The 16,505-nt window shown below is 44.5% G+C and overlaps 1 protein-coding gene across 1 annotated transcript in view; it reads left to right on the plus strand.

Moving 5' to 3' along the window:
• BLTP3B (bridge-like lipid transfer protein family member 3B) overlaps positions 1-16,505 on the plus strand; it is a 115,153-nt gene that overhangs the window by 70,233 nt on the left and 28,415 nt on the right. Inside the window, exons 10-16 of the mRNA XM_088478935.1 lie at positions 19-192; positions 1,228-1,340; positions 3,288-3,429; positions 4,796-4,989; positions 7,084-8,453; positions 11,490-11,656; positions 12,014-12,156. Of these exons, the coding sequence (XP_088335061.1) occupies positions 19-192; positions 1,228-1,340; positions 3,288-3,429; positions 4,796-4,989; positions 7,084-8,453; positions 11,490-11,656; positions 12,014-12,156 (2,303 nt within the window). The remainder of the gene's footprint in view (positions 1-18; positions 193-1,227; positions 1,341-3,287; positions 3,430-4,795; positions 4,990-7,083; positions 8,454-11,489; positions 11,657-12,013; positions 12,157-16,505) is intronic.

A 16,505-nucleotide genomic window follows, 5' to 3' on the forward strand; every position in this document is an offset into this window, starting at 1 on the left:
ACAACTCTGTGTTCACAGGAGACAGCTGCAGCCACTGGATGTACTATGGGGACGCCACAAAGACCAGGTGTTCCTGGGCACAGGAGCTGCTTCACGAGTTTAAATGTAATGTAGACATGCTGAAACAAGTGGTGAAAGATCACAGTTCTGGGTCTCCTTCTAAATCTGTATCCCAGCAGTATGGACACACAGGTAAGGTCCCTGCAAGCAAACTTCTCTGGTTCGTCTTTTTGCCCTGCCCCCTGGTGACATCTGGTTAAACTGTTTTCTGGGGAAAAATTGTAGAAAGAAGAGTACATCTAGATATCATGACCACCTCATGTTCACTGTCTGTTGTGGCCTAGTTTATTATTATACGTGAAGGCTTTATACGCCTTAGGATGACACTCCAGCCGATGGATCCAAAGCATCCTCTCTGTACAAGCTGTTTGTAAGAAGGGTGTGCAGCAAATACATCTCCTGATTGGCCGGGCCAAATCTCTCATCAAATCAGAAGATGCCTTCACTTAAGGGCCCCATACACTGTGCAATATGCACCTTGCGATCCGACGGCCGACATACCGGGAGGTCCCCACACGCGGAGCGATCCGGTGGCCAACCACCCGTTATACCGGCACGCCATCCCCACATCGCTGCATGGAATCATTCGTCGATCCTCCAGGTCAATTGCAGAAAGATCTGGAGGAGCGACGGACGACCCCACGGGACAGTGCAGCGAGCGATTGTCATGCCCACACACGGAACGATATAGCGGCGATATCGTTCAAAACCGCGGGATCACCGCTATATAGCTCTGTGTGTGGGGGCCTTAAGTTTGAGTATGAATCTCCCACTCACAGTTGTGCTGATAAACTTTTCTAGCTGACATCACTGTGCTACGTGGCTGTAATCTAGGGACAGTGTATTAGCACATGGTGGCCTGGTGGGGTGAGACAAACTATTTGTTACGTATTTGGAGCTGCCAGTTTTACAAATATAAAAACTTAACAAATATGCAAAGTATTCAAAACCAGTTTTGATCTGTTTGAATCACTTTTTATTGTAACCGTGTCCTAAAAGCTGCAAATGTAACTCCAGGTAGACCCATGCAGTATAAGATTCAGACTAAAGTTCAAAGACCAGCTGCGTTTATTTAATCCCTCACGCAATTACTCGGTGCCTTCCAACTTCTTTTTGTGCAGTACATTGCCATCACTCCTAAATTATACTGCTTGTCTTTCTTTACAGGTTCCGAGCCCAGTGCTAAAGGAACTTCCCCCACAACGTTATTGGAGGAGTCCACATCCAAACTAATGTCCAGTTCTTTTGTAGTTAGACTTGCTGATTTTAACATTTATCAGGTAAGTGAAAGTGCATTTCATTTTCTTTACTTTAAATAATATTTTATGCATGTCTGATCCACCACCGGGAGTGATGTGTACCCTGCTAAGCCCCCCAACCCGCGGGACATAAAACTTATCCAGATTATACTGCTTTATGATCACTTCCGCTGTCCGGTTGATTACTATGCTTTTATATATAGCTCTTTACATGATATTAATAGGTGATATATACTGCCCACCTTTTCTGCTTTGTACGGACATGAATGAACACAATGCTTACTTTTTCTGAGACGGGCAGTAGAGTTCCTGCCATTAAGTTTGGGCTTTGGTTATGTAGAGCCAAGGAATAAGGGGGCAGTGTTGGAGCTGTGCTACTAAAGGATGCATAGCAGAAAGCAAGTTAGATTCCTCAGGCTTGGACTTATCAATTGCTGAAGGTGTGGAAGGGAAAAGTTAATACTATAGTCAGCAATGTTTTATATTACAGAAACATTAATATCAGTGCCTGTGATTATACAGTAGTAAACATAGGCAAATGCATATACAGTAGTCTATGGTGTGGCCGATACTCCTTAATATGCCTCCAGTTTGCCAGAATAATTACTGCTACTGCCAGCTTTCCAATGAGATGTGAGTGAGTCACTCAATGACTCACAAGACGGAGCAGTGTAGTTTTGCCCTCTGGCTCAATTTTCACCATCGGTGCAAGTAGTTTTTTCTTTTTTGTAGGTACGCTTTACGCACATCACAGGGGGTGTCTGCCCGACACGCGCCTATTCTCGCCTCTCTGCAGCCAGGCAAAAATAGAGGAGCTGTCACGTCGCTTGGCGGCACAGCGTTGTAATTATGGCGCACGCAATCGGCCAATTATTTCGCACTGTGCATGCACATGCATCACAGAGCGTGACCCAGCCGCTGCGATAAGGACTGCAATCGCAGAGGCTGCGCAGACCCATCGCAGAGTGATTGACAGGAAACGCCGTTTGTGGGTGGTGATGGGTGGGTGGTTGGGGAAACTCAGGCGTGCCAGTGCGCTGTTACAGGGGCGTGCATAAATTAGCCACGGCGATGCCATACGCAGCCTGAGGCCTCGTAGCGTGTATGGACGTTAGCAATTTCTGAATAAGGTCAGGGCTTGTGCAAGTGTGCATGAGACTGCTATGGTACTCTAATGTACCAATGGTTTCGCAGTCTTGCTAAACATTACGTATGTGTGCTGAGTAAAGTGGGCGTCCCTGTGCAGTGCTGCAAGGGCATTGCGATCGCAATGTATTAGCATCTTATCGCAGTTGAACTGTGTTGCGTACGTTAGTGAATTAGCCCCACAGAGTATCCCTCTGTAGATTTCTCTGGGAGCACACCCTAATGAAATGTGCTGTAAACAATTTGAATGTATTACCTTAGATTTATATAGTGGGCTGCGTTTAAAGTCTCATCTTCTAAAAACTCTTGTGATCAATCCAGTGATCTGAATCTCTGCCCTCTTCAAAACTGGCAACAGTGACGTGGGAGATGGCGAATGAGTACAAAAGGCGCTGTGACCATTGTCCAATTACCAGAAAACACTAGCTTTAATGTATGTATGGTTATGCAGTAATATACTCCTACACCATCCAAAATGAAGAGTTATTTAACCACCGTTACATGACCATTCCCAGCTTTAATATGGACTGAGATATACAGACTATTTGTATATGAAAGCTAACACTGTCTCACACAAAGGGAGATGTATCAAGCCTTGGAGAGAGGGAAATTGGAGTAATTGCCCAAAGCAACCAATCAGTTTCTAACTGTCATTTCAAAGACTGAGCTAGATAGATGACAGTTAGAAGCTGATTGGTTGCTTTGGGCAACTTCTCCACTTTACCTCTCCCCAAGGTTTGATACACCTCCCACACAGAACATAATATATCTATTTTGAAGCATTGAGTTCATGTAACATGGATGTTATAAATTGTCTTCCAGGTATCCACAGCCGATCAGTGTCGATCGTCCCCTAAAACTATGATTTCCTGCAATAAGAAGAGCTTGTATCTTCCCCAGGAAATGTCTGCGATTCATATTGAATTTACTGAATATTATTTCCCTGATGGAAAGAGTTTCCCCAGTAAGGCTTTTCATATTGCTTTTTTTTCTAGAATGAGACCTGTAGATAAAGCACTACAAGGCTTATAGAGGCCGCTGACTTCCTGTTCTATCCAGAACGTTTTCTTGCAGCCACTGCTTATATAAAGTTAGCAGTACAAATGAAAATCTCTTATTTACTCTTTACGTCTGTTCTTGTAAAACACTTTCTTAATCCAATTTTTTTAACTGTTTTCTGTTTGTATACTGTACATTATCTTTTTAAAATGAAATATATGCCAAACAAATTCACATAAATATATATGATGATGCTTAAATGAATAGGGGGATGGATGTACTAAAGGGAAAATGCGGGCACAAATTTGCAAATTGGCTTTTTTTTGGAGTTCTGGCCACATTCCCACATTCCCCATATGTACCAAGTTTCGGAATGTGCAGTTTCCAGAGCTTGGACCCGATGGGTAATGCCATCTATAAAGGGCATGCCCAATAGATTCCTATGGGCTTTTCTTCGCATTGTGCCCTGGGAGGGATCCGATCAGATTCCCCACAGTGTGCCCTGCGGTGTGTGTGTGTGCGCCAGAGTTGGGTATGAAATCCTGGCTGTCTGGTTGGCGCTGTTCAGAATACCGACAGTGGCATCCCGAAAGCCAGAATCCCGACAACCATAGGAATTGCTGGTAAGTATTTTCCCTACCCTATTCCCTACCCTAACCCTCCCTCCCCGGTGCCTAAACCTAAACTCCTCCCCTAGTACCTAAACCGAACCTTACCCTCCCCCTAATGCCTAACCCCGATACCTAACGCTAAGGTCCCCCTACACCCCGATACTTTCCTTCGGGATGCCGATGGTCGGGATACTGGTGCCGGGATCCTGTCCTGTCTGGATTTCGGCACCGGTATTTAGACCATCTGCATCCTGTGTGTCATACGACGGAAGTCCAGTCATTGCAAAAGACAGCACTTTTCAGAAGAGCTGTCCTTTGCAATTTTATGTACATACCGGCGTTGTTACTGCTGTTATGTACCCGATAATTGGCGGGATGTACCACATCAATAATGCGATATGTAGCACATCCAGCCTAGGGTGTTTAGTAATATCAAAGTTGCCCATAATTAGTATTAAAATCATTAGTAATGTGATTTTAAAAGTAAAAGAACATTTCTTTCCCCTCCTGTGCCAGGCTATAATATAAAATGTAACTTTACACAACAAGGAATTTAATACTTTCTTTTTCCCCCATTGGCTTGTACCTGCCCTACTGCAACTTTTATTACATACAGTTCTAGCGACCTGCTCCAGCAATGTCCATTTTATAGCATTTGCATATAAAAATACATTTCACCGTTTTCAGAACTTAAGTTGCAGATTTGTATTTTCTCCTCAGTTCCCAGTTCCAACCTGTATGTACAGTTGAATGCCCTGCAGCTAACCTTTGATGAAAGAAGTATTCTGTGGCTGAACCAATTTATTCTGGATCTGAGGCAGAGTGTTGACCAGTTCATGGCCATGTACAAGCTGAAGGACAGCTCTAAATCAGACGAACACATTGATATCCGCGTGGATGGTCTGATGCTGAAGGTAAAACACGACACTGTTTGCTGCAGGTAGAACAAATGCTATTGAATAATTCAGTTTGATATTTTATGCGGTTCGGCTAATCTGTGCATAAATGATATATAAAGTTCATGTATATTTTATCATACTCCAGCAGGCCTGCATTTAATCTATTTGTGATGACCTTACAGAATTCACCCTTCTTTTTCTGATGTGAGTACAGGGTTACAGAAGCATAATGTAATCTTTAAATGTGCTCTATTAAGAGAGAGTCCTTAAGGGTCATCTAAGAAGCTGCAATAATGCAGTCCTCGTACCTTTAAAATGCTGGTTTGTGATGTCACAACACAAATATTCTGCACCTATTTATATGAGGTACATAGATTAGTACATGAAGACTACTGGATCTGGGTGAATCATGGATTGAGATCCTTACTGAGTGAGAGCCGAGGACCCATTATTGTGCTTGTGCCTGAGAACAATATAGGGTTCTGTAGCAGGAAAAGATATTTAAATGTGCATTTCCACAAAGTGCGAAATTCTTTTAGAAATATTATTTTTATTATTCATTTTGTATTGTGTATGCTGTTTTTATTTGTTTATTAGATGTTGCTATATATTTTATTGGTTCAGAGGTGTAATTTTATGTGTTTCATTGCTTGTTTATTTTGCTGAAACACTGTATATGTTCATTATAGACAGTGTCCCTGACCTGAGAGTTCCCTTTTTCCCTTAAACTTTATATGTTTGCGCAACTTTGTTATAGGTGAAGAGGTTAACATCTTTTAACACCGTGCCTTAATCTATATAATAAGCAAGAAAATGTGTGTGTTTCTGTTTGTCCTTTATGCAGGGACAGCGTTTCGGTACCTATCTCCACCAAATTTGGCATGGTGGTGTAGTTTGATTAGGTTTAGGTTTTTGTCTGGGTTTGAACTTCGGCAGATCCACCCACTGTCGCACAATCCCATAAAACCGGGACACTCTTAAATTACACAGGTCCTGGTGCTGAGGACCTGTCTTCATACACACTCCTCTCTTCCAAAGTGCTGTATTATTTCACAGCCCCATACATGAAATATGGAGTTAGTCAGACCTCTGTGTTTGCATTTGACATTAAACAGTGTGCATTATTAGCATTTCACTCCTTGTCTTCTCTTACAGCAGCCGCCTCGGCTGTCTTCTCGACAGACAGCATAATCAATCCACAATCTTTGATCCTGGCAAAATTTAGCATACAGAGATTACAAACCACAGGGGAGATTGATTGCAGCCACACAGTGCAACATGGATCGCGCTGATTCACGATTTTCAGATTTTCGGGCATCTGCTCATGTACAGTACGGGTCTGCAGACTTTCAGAGATCGACAGTCTGCTGCCGTTTCTGGGAGGGGACAGCGATGGCCTCAGTTTTCCAAAACAGAGGAGTGTCACTGCTGTTGGAGTGGGGAAGGGGGGGTGGAGTGGCCAGGATCTCCGTCGGCTGATTGAGATTTCCTGTCTTCTTTTACTCATCTGCGGCGGCCGGCTTGCATGGTCACTCAGCCAACCAAAGGGATTCCAGATGATCCGATGCCTCTTCCTTGGATGTAGCTCAGATCAGTAATGCATGCAGGAGGCGTGATGGCTGTTTCTGCATTTTCATGCACTATCGCAGCTGCTGCGCTGTCGTTTACTCCTAATTTGCATAGTTATCCAGGTTATAGACTGGGACAATGTAAATAAAATTAAGGCTGCAGGTGTACTTCAGGGTCCAATCTTCAACCTATGCAACGTCGGCTATCCCAGCTAGTAACCAATATAAATATAAATACTGTGGCAAAGCATTGAACAATACAGTTAACTGATGTTTCGTGTATATATAAATACTACTATTTTAAATCCAATGTGGTGGTTACAAGGGGCTGGAGAAACGGTCAGAACACCGGCTCCCCCGCCATCGCCACTAATTGTAGAAACACAAAAAAAGAAAAATCTCTTTATCAGAAAAAATATATGTCTGTGTTGGCCTGTTTTTTCCTAATAATAATTTTACTTGTTTTTTTTTTTTCTTTTTAAACTAATTGTTTTCTGTGATATTTAGAATTATTGAGACAATATTTCCTTTCTCTTTGCAGTTTATCATACCATCGCAGACGAAATTAGATTGTCACCAGGACCAGCCAACGGCCATCAGTATCCAGACTTCAGAAATGATAGCCAGCAACACTAGGCAGTCCCCAAACTGTAGACGCTCAGATCTAGAAGCCATATTTCAGGACTTTAAAGAATACCCATTCTATTCTAAATCCTTTACCTCTTTCCCACGTTCAGAAAGGAGTTTTGATCTCCTGCACCCCATATTCCAGAGACACGCTTTCGAGCAAGACACTAAGATGCATGACGTATACAAGGGGTTCATTGCACCGAAGCTAGACACCGATGCGCTAAAAACCTCTGCTGCTAAAGACATCTGGGCCATACATTTCACGCAGTTTTGGGTTGACTATGAAGGGATAAAAAGTGGGAAAGGTAGACCTGTAAGTTTTGTGGACGCCTTCCCATTTTCAGTGTGGGTCTGCCAGCCTGCACGTTTTGCTCAGTCCCAACAGCAGACTGTCTCCAACTGTGATCATCCTGTAAACATTTCCAAAAGCGAATCGACAGACTTTGCAGGTCATCTTCAGCGCAAAAAACTCTTAAAACAATATTATATGACGGAGATGGATGGCAAAAGTACTCTGTTGCAGAAATCTCAATCCTTAGACAGCAGCCTGTCATCCCCTCCCGCCAAGATGGCACCTCAAGTGGACATCCAGGTCCTTGCACATATACAGAAACATGTTGGCCTCCAAATCAACCATTATCAGTTTATTTTCTTACTATTGCTGCAGGACTCATTAAAGCTGGTCATAGACAATCTACGCAAGGATGTGGAGGCTGTGACTGGGAAACCAGCTGAAGAGACAAAGCTGTCCATTGGCGTGCTACTGAAAAGTGCAGAGGTTTCCCTATTATTGCATCCTTTGCCAGAGGACATGTCAAACTGCCCCGTCTCCCGGGAAGAAAGTCCTCTAGCGAACCGTAAACAGACTCTGCAACCGGATGGCCCTCAAGATGACAGTATATTTAACCAACCTGTCGATTTACTCATGGACTCTGTCAGCGGGGACTCTGGTGCAGTACTAGAACCCAAAAAGATTGTTTTACAAAATACTTTGTTTTCAAAATCAACCAGTGACACAGAGATTTTAAAAAGGACACCCAGTTTGGAGGCTGCTTCCGATATGTCCTTTCCAAAAGCAGAAAATGAAGCCTTGTGTCAGCTGGTGAATGTCAATGGGCTGAATGACAGCGGCCATTTTAATAGTGAGGACAGTATTTCCTGCCCAGGCAGAGATCTTGAGGAATCCCTCCTTAACCTAGAAGTCCCTGATAATGAGCCTGTTCTAGATCCACTCCTCAATATACAGTCCTCTGAGGGGCAGAATAAACAGACTGACACGAGGTACGGAATTGACTTATTTATCATCATTTTTTTTCCCCCACAGAGAGGTTGTATTGAGTCTGTGCAGCACAAAGACAGAGGTGCACAACCTATGGTTTCTGACCCAAGTAGGTTTTATAGGATCTGATAATGACACACTGATACTACCTAGTCCCAGAACAATGAAACACTGACACTTGGGGGCCCAATAGCCTATTGGCTACAATACCGCAAAGTGGACAGAAGAGGGATACAAAAGATCCCTCCCCAATAGTGACCACTATCACTTGCACAGCTCAGTGGCCGCACATGTGCATTACATCACCCAGGCCATAAACCCAGAAGTAATAACTTCACCGTGATAGCTGGGTATCGCGGAGCTGTTCTGGCAAGAAGAAGGTTGAAGAATACCTGTGGACCTTGCCGCAGGTAAGTAAGTTTTGATAGGCGTTAATGATCGCATTATAAAGTAATCATTAATACATCTCGCCCATTGACACTTGAGGTCCCATAACAATGGCACGCTAACGCTGGGTACACACTTGCTGATGTGTACCTGGACTATATATTGGCCCCACGGGTACACATTGAGCAATGTAATGATGGACAGAACGATCCCTTGTTCTATCCTACATTACCTGCAATGTCGCAGCACGACCGACTGGACGATATCGCATGCGACTGCGGGAGAGCGCACAGATAGACCATACACACTATGCGATCAGTGCAATCTATCATTCCGATCTGCGTCTGAACAATAGATCATTCAGTGGATCACATAATGTGTACCCAGGTTAACACTTGGGGTTCATAGGAAAAAAAAACTGAGCACTTGTAGATAAAGTGGATTATTGTCTGAACCCGTTTAATAGTGGTAAAAAAAAAAATATAGAAAACTACTACTTTACCTGTCTTGAGAATAAAGCTGCATACACACTAGGCGATTTTTATGGACGATAACTATATCGTTCAACAATATATTGTTCAGTCTGTATGCAGAGAACGACCAACGATGCACGCTCCTGCGGGTCTTCAACGATGTCTTTTGTCGTCCGTACATGCATGCCAATCTGATGATATCGTCAAGAAATGCCTGTTCAGAGATGTGGCAGGATGTCTTTTTAAAGATATCTTTCAGTGTGTACACCCAACATCGATTGTCCTGCACTACAGAAAGTTCAAGGGAAACTTTCACCAATATCATTCATACAGCACATCGTCTAGTGTGTATGAGCCTTAAGCTGCGTACACACGGTACGATTCGCTCCATGAGCGACATCGTCTAGTGTGTCCCCGGCAGGGGTGGGCTCAGTGTCGTTAATGACACTGAACAGAAACTCTGAACGATATCAAGAATAATATCGTTCAGTGCCGGGCTCCCTCCCTCATCTCCGAACATGATAATATCGTCAGGTTGGACAACAGGTTCAGGCGATGAACGACATCGACCAGTGGGAGCGCGCATTGGCCGTTATCGTTCATCATTTTGGGGCAGAAGCTGAACGATATTTTGGACAACTGAACGATAACGATATCGTTCCATGGTCCAAAATATCGCTGCATGAGTACGTAGCTTTCAACCAATAAGGGGCGTGTTGGTTATATTGTGACTGTAATTCAATTTATTCAGAGTTAGGGAATATGTGAAAGCAAAGTTGTCTTGAGAATATATTTTTATGTAAATTATACATTAATGAACAAAGCAATTAATTTACTAGATCTAATAAATAACTTGAGATTCCCTAGAACCAATACTGGTTTGTTTCTTGTTTGGTATTTTTTGTTTTATTTTGTTAGTTATCTTCCATTTGATTTGTATCTTTTCATAACCTTTTAGTGCAGATTATAGCATTTGTTACTTCTGTAAATTTAATGTTTATTTTGAGACTACATTATATATACACAGATATAAACCGCATGGATCGCTATTGCAACAGCGTATGCTGATCAGTCGATGGTGCGTGCTGCGTATGAAGCGCAGTGAGCACGCCTGAGTTAGCATTGCGATCACTCTGTTATCACTCAAGCAGAATGAAAGCCATCGCAGAGTGAGTGACAGGCTGTTAGAGTTTGGGGGGTGGTGACGGGGGAGTGGTCAGATAAACGCAGGCGTGCCTGTCCTTTTGAACGCCGTTTCCTGGGCGTGCATAAATTAGCCACTGTGATGGCATACACAGCTTGAGTACTCACTGCGTTAAACAAGACTTGCAGTTTCTGCGGTAGGTCAGACCTGCTGTAATTCTGTGTGAAGTGCCGATGTTACTGATGTATACGCAGGACTGTAAGGTATTATGGATTGGAGCTAGCGGTAGTGGGCGTACCTATGCTGGCTGTGTGACGGCTTTGCGATTGCATGCATTAGCATATTTTCGCAGCAGACCCCTGTGCACAAACGATAGCAATCCATGCTGAATCAGGCCCCTAGTATAGAAAAATACTATCACAAAACTATATAGAATAAGAGTATAAGAACCAAAAATGACAGACAATACTCCTGCAGTGAATTGTATGAAGTGCACCAATTAAAGTGAGTACAGCCTATTGGTTTGCTAGGAACTGTTGTCTCATGAATTTAAATGATTGTGTTCTTTTATAATTGGTTGCTCTGTATAAATAATAATAATAATCATGGTCAGACAGCACATTATACATGCAGTATATATCTGTGATCATGCATTCCCTACTGTAAGTTATGTATATATTAGAACAAAGTCGCTGCAGAGTTTTGTGACCATGTAAAAGTTCACAGTAATCCAAGTTATCTTCTAATATCATTACTGATGTCCAGTAGGGGGTGCATTATTCCTTCTGGTATAAAAGTGTTCCTATTGAACACTGAAGAGACCACATCAGAACTCCCTGTTTGTTCAGTGTGTATATGTGTATATATATATATATGTATGTATGTGTGTATATATGTATATATATTTATATAATTTGTGTATTATATATATCTTTACGTTACTTTTTTTTTCTGCTTGTATTTGTTTATTATGCTTTTTGGAAGTTTTATTTAGATTTTGATTATGAACCTCGTTTCCATATATTTTTGTTAAGTGGAAACCCTAAGGAACGCTGCCCGTCCAATCTGCCTACCTTCTCTGTTTCTTACAAGAACATGAAGAGGAGCCCATCACAGTTCTCATTGGACAATATCTCCATTGATAGTAACATGCTGGATGACCACCTGGTCGACAGCGATGGGAGCGACCCCTTGGAAACAGGTAGGGAAAAATTCCGAGCTGAGTTCCTAAAACTCTTCAGTTCTCCCAGTAATAAGGATACTTCATTTTATTCGCTAACCACTGATGTATTAAAATTGTAGATATCTTGTGGATAATTTCACTACATTGTATAAAGGGGAAAATTTGCACTTAACCATAGCAGACAATTGGGCATTTGCGTTTATTTCGTAACTTGGTCTAGACGGGTAAAAGCTAATTGCTGATTGGATCCTACGGTTTAGTGCATATTTGTACTCCTCTGCGGTGTTAGTAAATGTTTCTGACAGTTTGTCATTTTTTAGTGTAGTGACTTTTTTCCTATAAACTGCATTCTCTTTCTTACTAATGTTATTTTAGGACTGGATGATTTCTCGTCTCTGAATTATCCGTCCACAGTAGACACGGCCAGCGTAGAGCTGAGGAATGAAGAGTACTGTGAATCCTCTCCGGACGCAATTAGCGCAGTCGATGAGAGTATTCCTGGCTCCAGACAAGACCTGGTAAATACCTTATATATGTTATTCTATCTCTCCATCATTTAGTATTTCTTTGCATTATTCAGCTACTCTACAAGTGTGGTATATTATTTAGACAGTTAAAATATAAACAATCATAATATATGCTCCATAATGTCGACAGGTACATTATGTAGACAACCACAATGCTGACATGGACTATATGTTAACAATCAATATGTAGACAGCCAAAATGTCAACCGGGACATATGGTAGACATGGACACAGGACCATCTCTTCATATGGGCTTAATGGGCAGTTGCCCAGGGGCCCCACGATTCTAGGGGCACGTTCCCCATACCCCCTATAGCTTGCAGCCACTGCCTCCTCACATCCAGAGAGACAGTTCTGGCTGAATCTAGGGGGAGCTGCAGCGCACACAGTCTTGGGGGGGGAGGGGGGAGGCAGCAGCCATGCACACATTTAGGTTGGGGGATGGGGAGCAGCAGCCATGCACACGTTTAGGTTGGGGGAGGGGGAGCAGCAGCCATGCACACGTTTAGGTTGGGGGAGGGGGAGCAGCAGCCATGCACACATTTAGGTTGGGGGAGGGGGAGCAGCAGCAATGCACATAGTCAGGTGGGGAGAGGGGGAGCAGCAGCAGCCATGCACATAGGTGAGGAGAGGGGGAGCAGCAGCCATGCACATAGGTGGGGAGAGGGGGAGCAGCAGCCATGCACATAGTCAGGTGGGGAGAGGGGGAGCAGCAGCCATGCTGCCAGAATCCATTATGCCAGAAACCATTGTTCTAGTCAATAATGTCCAGGAACGGACAGACCTGATTACATCAAGTAAGCTTCCCTCCCTTTCCCCATCCTCTCCCTTCATTCCACAGCACTCCAAACAGGTAACATCCTCTCCCTTAACTCCAAACAGGTAACTTTTTTCCCATTTCAGTTTGCACCCCTTTGGGGGGTGTGAGCTGAAATGGTGTGCTGGCAGCTGATCGTGCCCAACAGGAGCAACAATTGATACAATATAGTTTGTTGGGCGTGTAGGAGGGCGATACAATTGAATTCCAACCAAAAAATGCCATTTATAGACATATAATAAGTTGGTATCAAGTTAGTATTGTTCCAGTAAGAACCATGCCCACATACTGTACAGTTGTTCTATGAAATGATTGTAATGAACTGAGAAGTGGTGATCTGTCCACAGGACATGTGACAAGGCATTGTCGTGATGTGATTTAGGGGGGTTGGGTATGAAATACCGACGGCTTAAAAGCCATCTGTTCAAATTCCAACACTGGAAGCCCGAAACATCATATCCCAGCGCCGGCTGGTAAGTATCTTTAACCCTCCCCTCTCCCCCTCCTAACTCTCCCTTGGGGGTGCCCAACCCTAAGATTCAGGGGGGTGGTGCCTAACCCTAAGTTCCTCCCCCGTGGTGCCTAACCCTAACCCCCTTTCCCCCGTGGTGCCTAACCCTAACCCTCCCTGGTGGGGTGCCTAACCCTAACCTCCCCCCAATGGTACCTAACCCTCCTACCCCCCGTGGCTAACACGATGCGACGCCCAGCTGACCTACGTTCGGTATGCTGGGCATCGGGATTTCGACGTGGGGCTAATGTTGGTATTTAGACACCTATCTTTAGACCCATGCCGGGCTTTCAGTGTTGGGATTCTGGCGGTTGGCATTTAGACCGCCGGCTTCCTGACTACATACTGATTTAGGGGAATGGAGACAGTAGGAAGCCACAGACTGAGAGTTATAAAGTGGAAGGAGCAGGCTCCACAGTAGCGCAGAGTATATACGGAGATAAGTGATGGGTTAGTGAGGACTGGGTATGTATGACAACGGCAGTGTGGGGAATGAATGCAGTAGGAAGCAACAGACTAAGGCCCCCATTTACCAATGAAGCATAACCCCTTTAGCGCTCGCTGAAGGGGTTATGTCCTCATTTCTGCATTTTTAGATGGCTAGAGCGATGCATTCCCCATTGCCGGCAATGTCGGGTTATGTCCTTGTTTCTGCCGTCTTTTAGATGGCTAGAGTGATGCATTCCCCATTGCCAGCAATGGAGACCCGGCGGTACCTTTCTGGCTTCAGCGAAGCCTTCCTGGCACTGCTGGGTCCCCGTGTCATGCACATGCGCAGATGGACCGTCGCGCATGCACATTACACCGGAACACAGTTGCTGGCAGCGTTAGCACCTCGCTGGAGGGGTAAGTGTTGGTAAATACCAGTGAATTTTTCGTTAGTATCACAGTGATACTAAACAAAGAATTCCACTGGTATTTGCCTTCGTTGGTAAATGGGGCCTGGGAGTTATATAGTAGGAGTATAGTCCCCCAGCAGCACAGAGTATATAAGGAGAATAATGATGCACTTGTAAAAAAATAAACCGTACTGCGTGAGTAAAAAGGGAGTAGGGGAACATTGACCTTGGGCTATCCCAAAATGTTTTTGCAGGTTTCACCCCTCTCACCAGGGCCGGACTGGGACTAAAAATTGGCCCTGGCACTTAAAGCACACAGGCCCACCTTGTGTCAGCACCTGGCTCCTGGTATTGACTTCTTCCCTTACTACTACTGACTCCTCCCACGTCTTAGTATATGCTCTTACAAATATAATTAATATTCGAACAACATAAAAGTTATACATCATTCTCTGTATTAAAATACACACAACAGAGCTCATCCTGTAGGGGATACGTGCATGTGCCATAGTCTGATATTTGGTTGGTTCTGTTAAGTAAAGCCAAGGCAACCCGGGTCGAGGTTTGGTGTGAAAGGGACAAACTGGGTAGCGTTACCTGGGGATCTGACCCTGGTAGTCACCAGGCTCGAACCCAGCATGGTCCTGGGTAATGGTGCTGTGTGAATGGTGTGACCAGGGTTATCCGACCCAGGTCATGGTACAAAGATCTGTTTAATGATGATTAAGGCAATTCCATTCAGCAGTCACCACCCACTTTTTATGACCACCCCTGTGTGAGTCTGAAAAACATCCATTTCTAATTACATACGTAAGTTTTGCAGGGCAGACTCTGTTTCAGTGTAAATGGGATCTACCAGGGAATATCCCAGGTGAAAGATGCAGTGTGAAAGGGGTTGTGCTGTGGCACTGGTTGGAACCATGTTCGAAAACCAGAGTCGGACCCAGCATTTTTGTTTGATATTAGACAGTGGAAGAAGTGGGATTCCTCAACAATACTGACTAGCAGCACCGTATCTGGATGGCAGTGCGCCCTGCGGAGCACTGCTACCCCTCTCGCTACCACCCCGCCCCCCTCCTCCCCCTTAGCGCTTACCTTTCCATCCAGGGGTGGAGGGTGGGCGGGAGCCTTCGCCGGCGTTCTTGCTGCGCCACGCACCACTGCAGGAGGTCTCTTCCTGTAGACCTCTGCAGCCGTGAAGTGTGTGGCCGGTGACCCTGGAGGCTTCCGCCCTGTGCGGAGGCACCGGCCGCACCACCCTCCCTAAGGCCCTGCTGACTAGTGATATGAGGCTCCTTTCAAACACTAATTCTGGAAGATTGTGATGTCACATTTCTGTATGAAGGAAAGTTTATACACCCAAGTCTTATTCCATATCCCCCAGTTCACACGAATATCCCTTTCACATCAAGCTTCTGACTCAATATATTGCCTGGGCAACCCGGGTCCTGGCTGGTGTGAAAGGGCCAACCCGGGTTGTGTGTCCCAAGACTTCGAACTCTGGACCAACCCAGATACAATGCAGTCTGAAAGGTGCGACCCGGCTTATCCGACCTGGGTCATGCTAAAAGGAGCTGATTGGAGAATCAGGTGTGCTCAGAGATGTCCATTTCCAGGTGGAGGCAGATGCCGGGTCTGCCCCCAGAGACTCTCCCCGCACCAGCTCCTCCTCAGTGACCGAGAGACACTGCACAAAAATATCACAGTGCAGCGTCCGGCTCCAGGTCACTGAGGAGAAGCCGGCATTTTGGTGTCACCCCCTCGAAGTGTGGCACCCTGTGCGATCCGCACCCCTTTAGTGACGCCACTGCGCTGTACAGGGAGGTTACTATGAAACAAACATATAATATAATATAATATAATATAATGAAGCATCCAGTACAAGGGGGGAAATGAAGCCGTGAGATATTTATACAACTGAGTGACAGAAAATGACAATAGCAGTCCGTGACCCAGTGCTTTTGGTGGGAAACAGACAAGATCATTGGCTGATTTGATTTGGGGCACACCGGAGACAAGGATATTGCAAGGTGATAATCAAGAGGGTGGAGGGCCCTATCTGTGAGAGGTTACAGATTAGGGGAGTGGAGGTAAACAGGGAAGATAGAACGAGAGCGGATAGGCTGATTGTGTAGAGGGCTGGTAGGATTTGGTAAACAGGTGCGCTTTCAGG

This window comes from Taudactylus pleione, unplaced genomic scaffold (genome assembly GCF_031769625.1).
Source record: "Taudactylus pleione unplaced genomic scaffold, aTauple2 ptg000225l, whole genome shotgun sequence".
NCBI classification, from domain to species: Eukaryota; Metazoa; Chordata; class Amphibia; order Anura; family Myobatrachidae; genus Taudactylus; species Taudactylus pleione.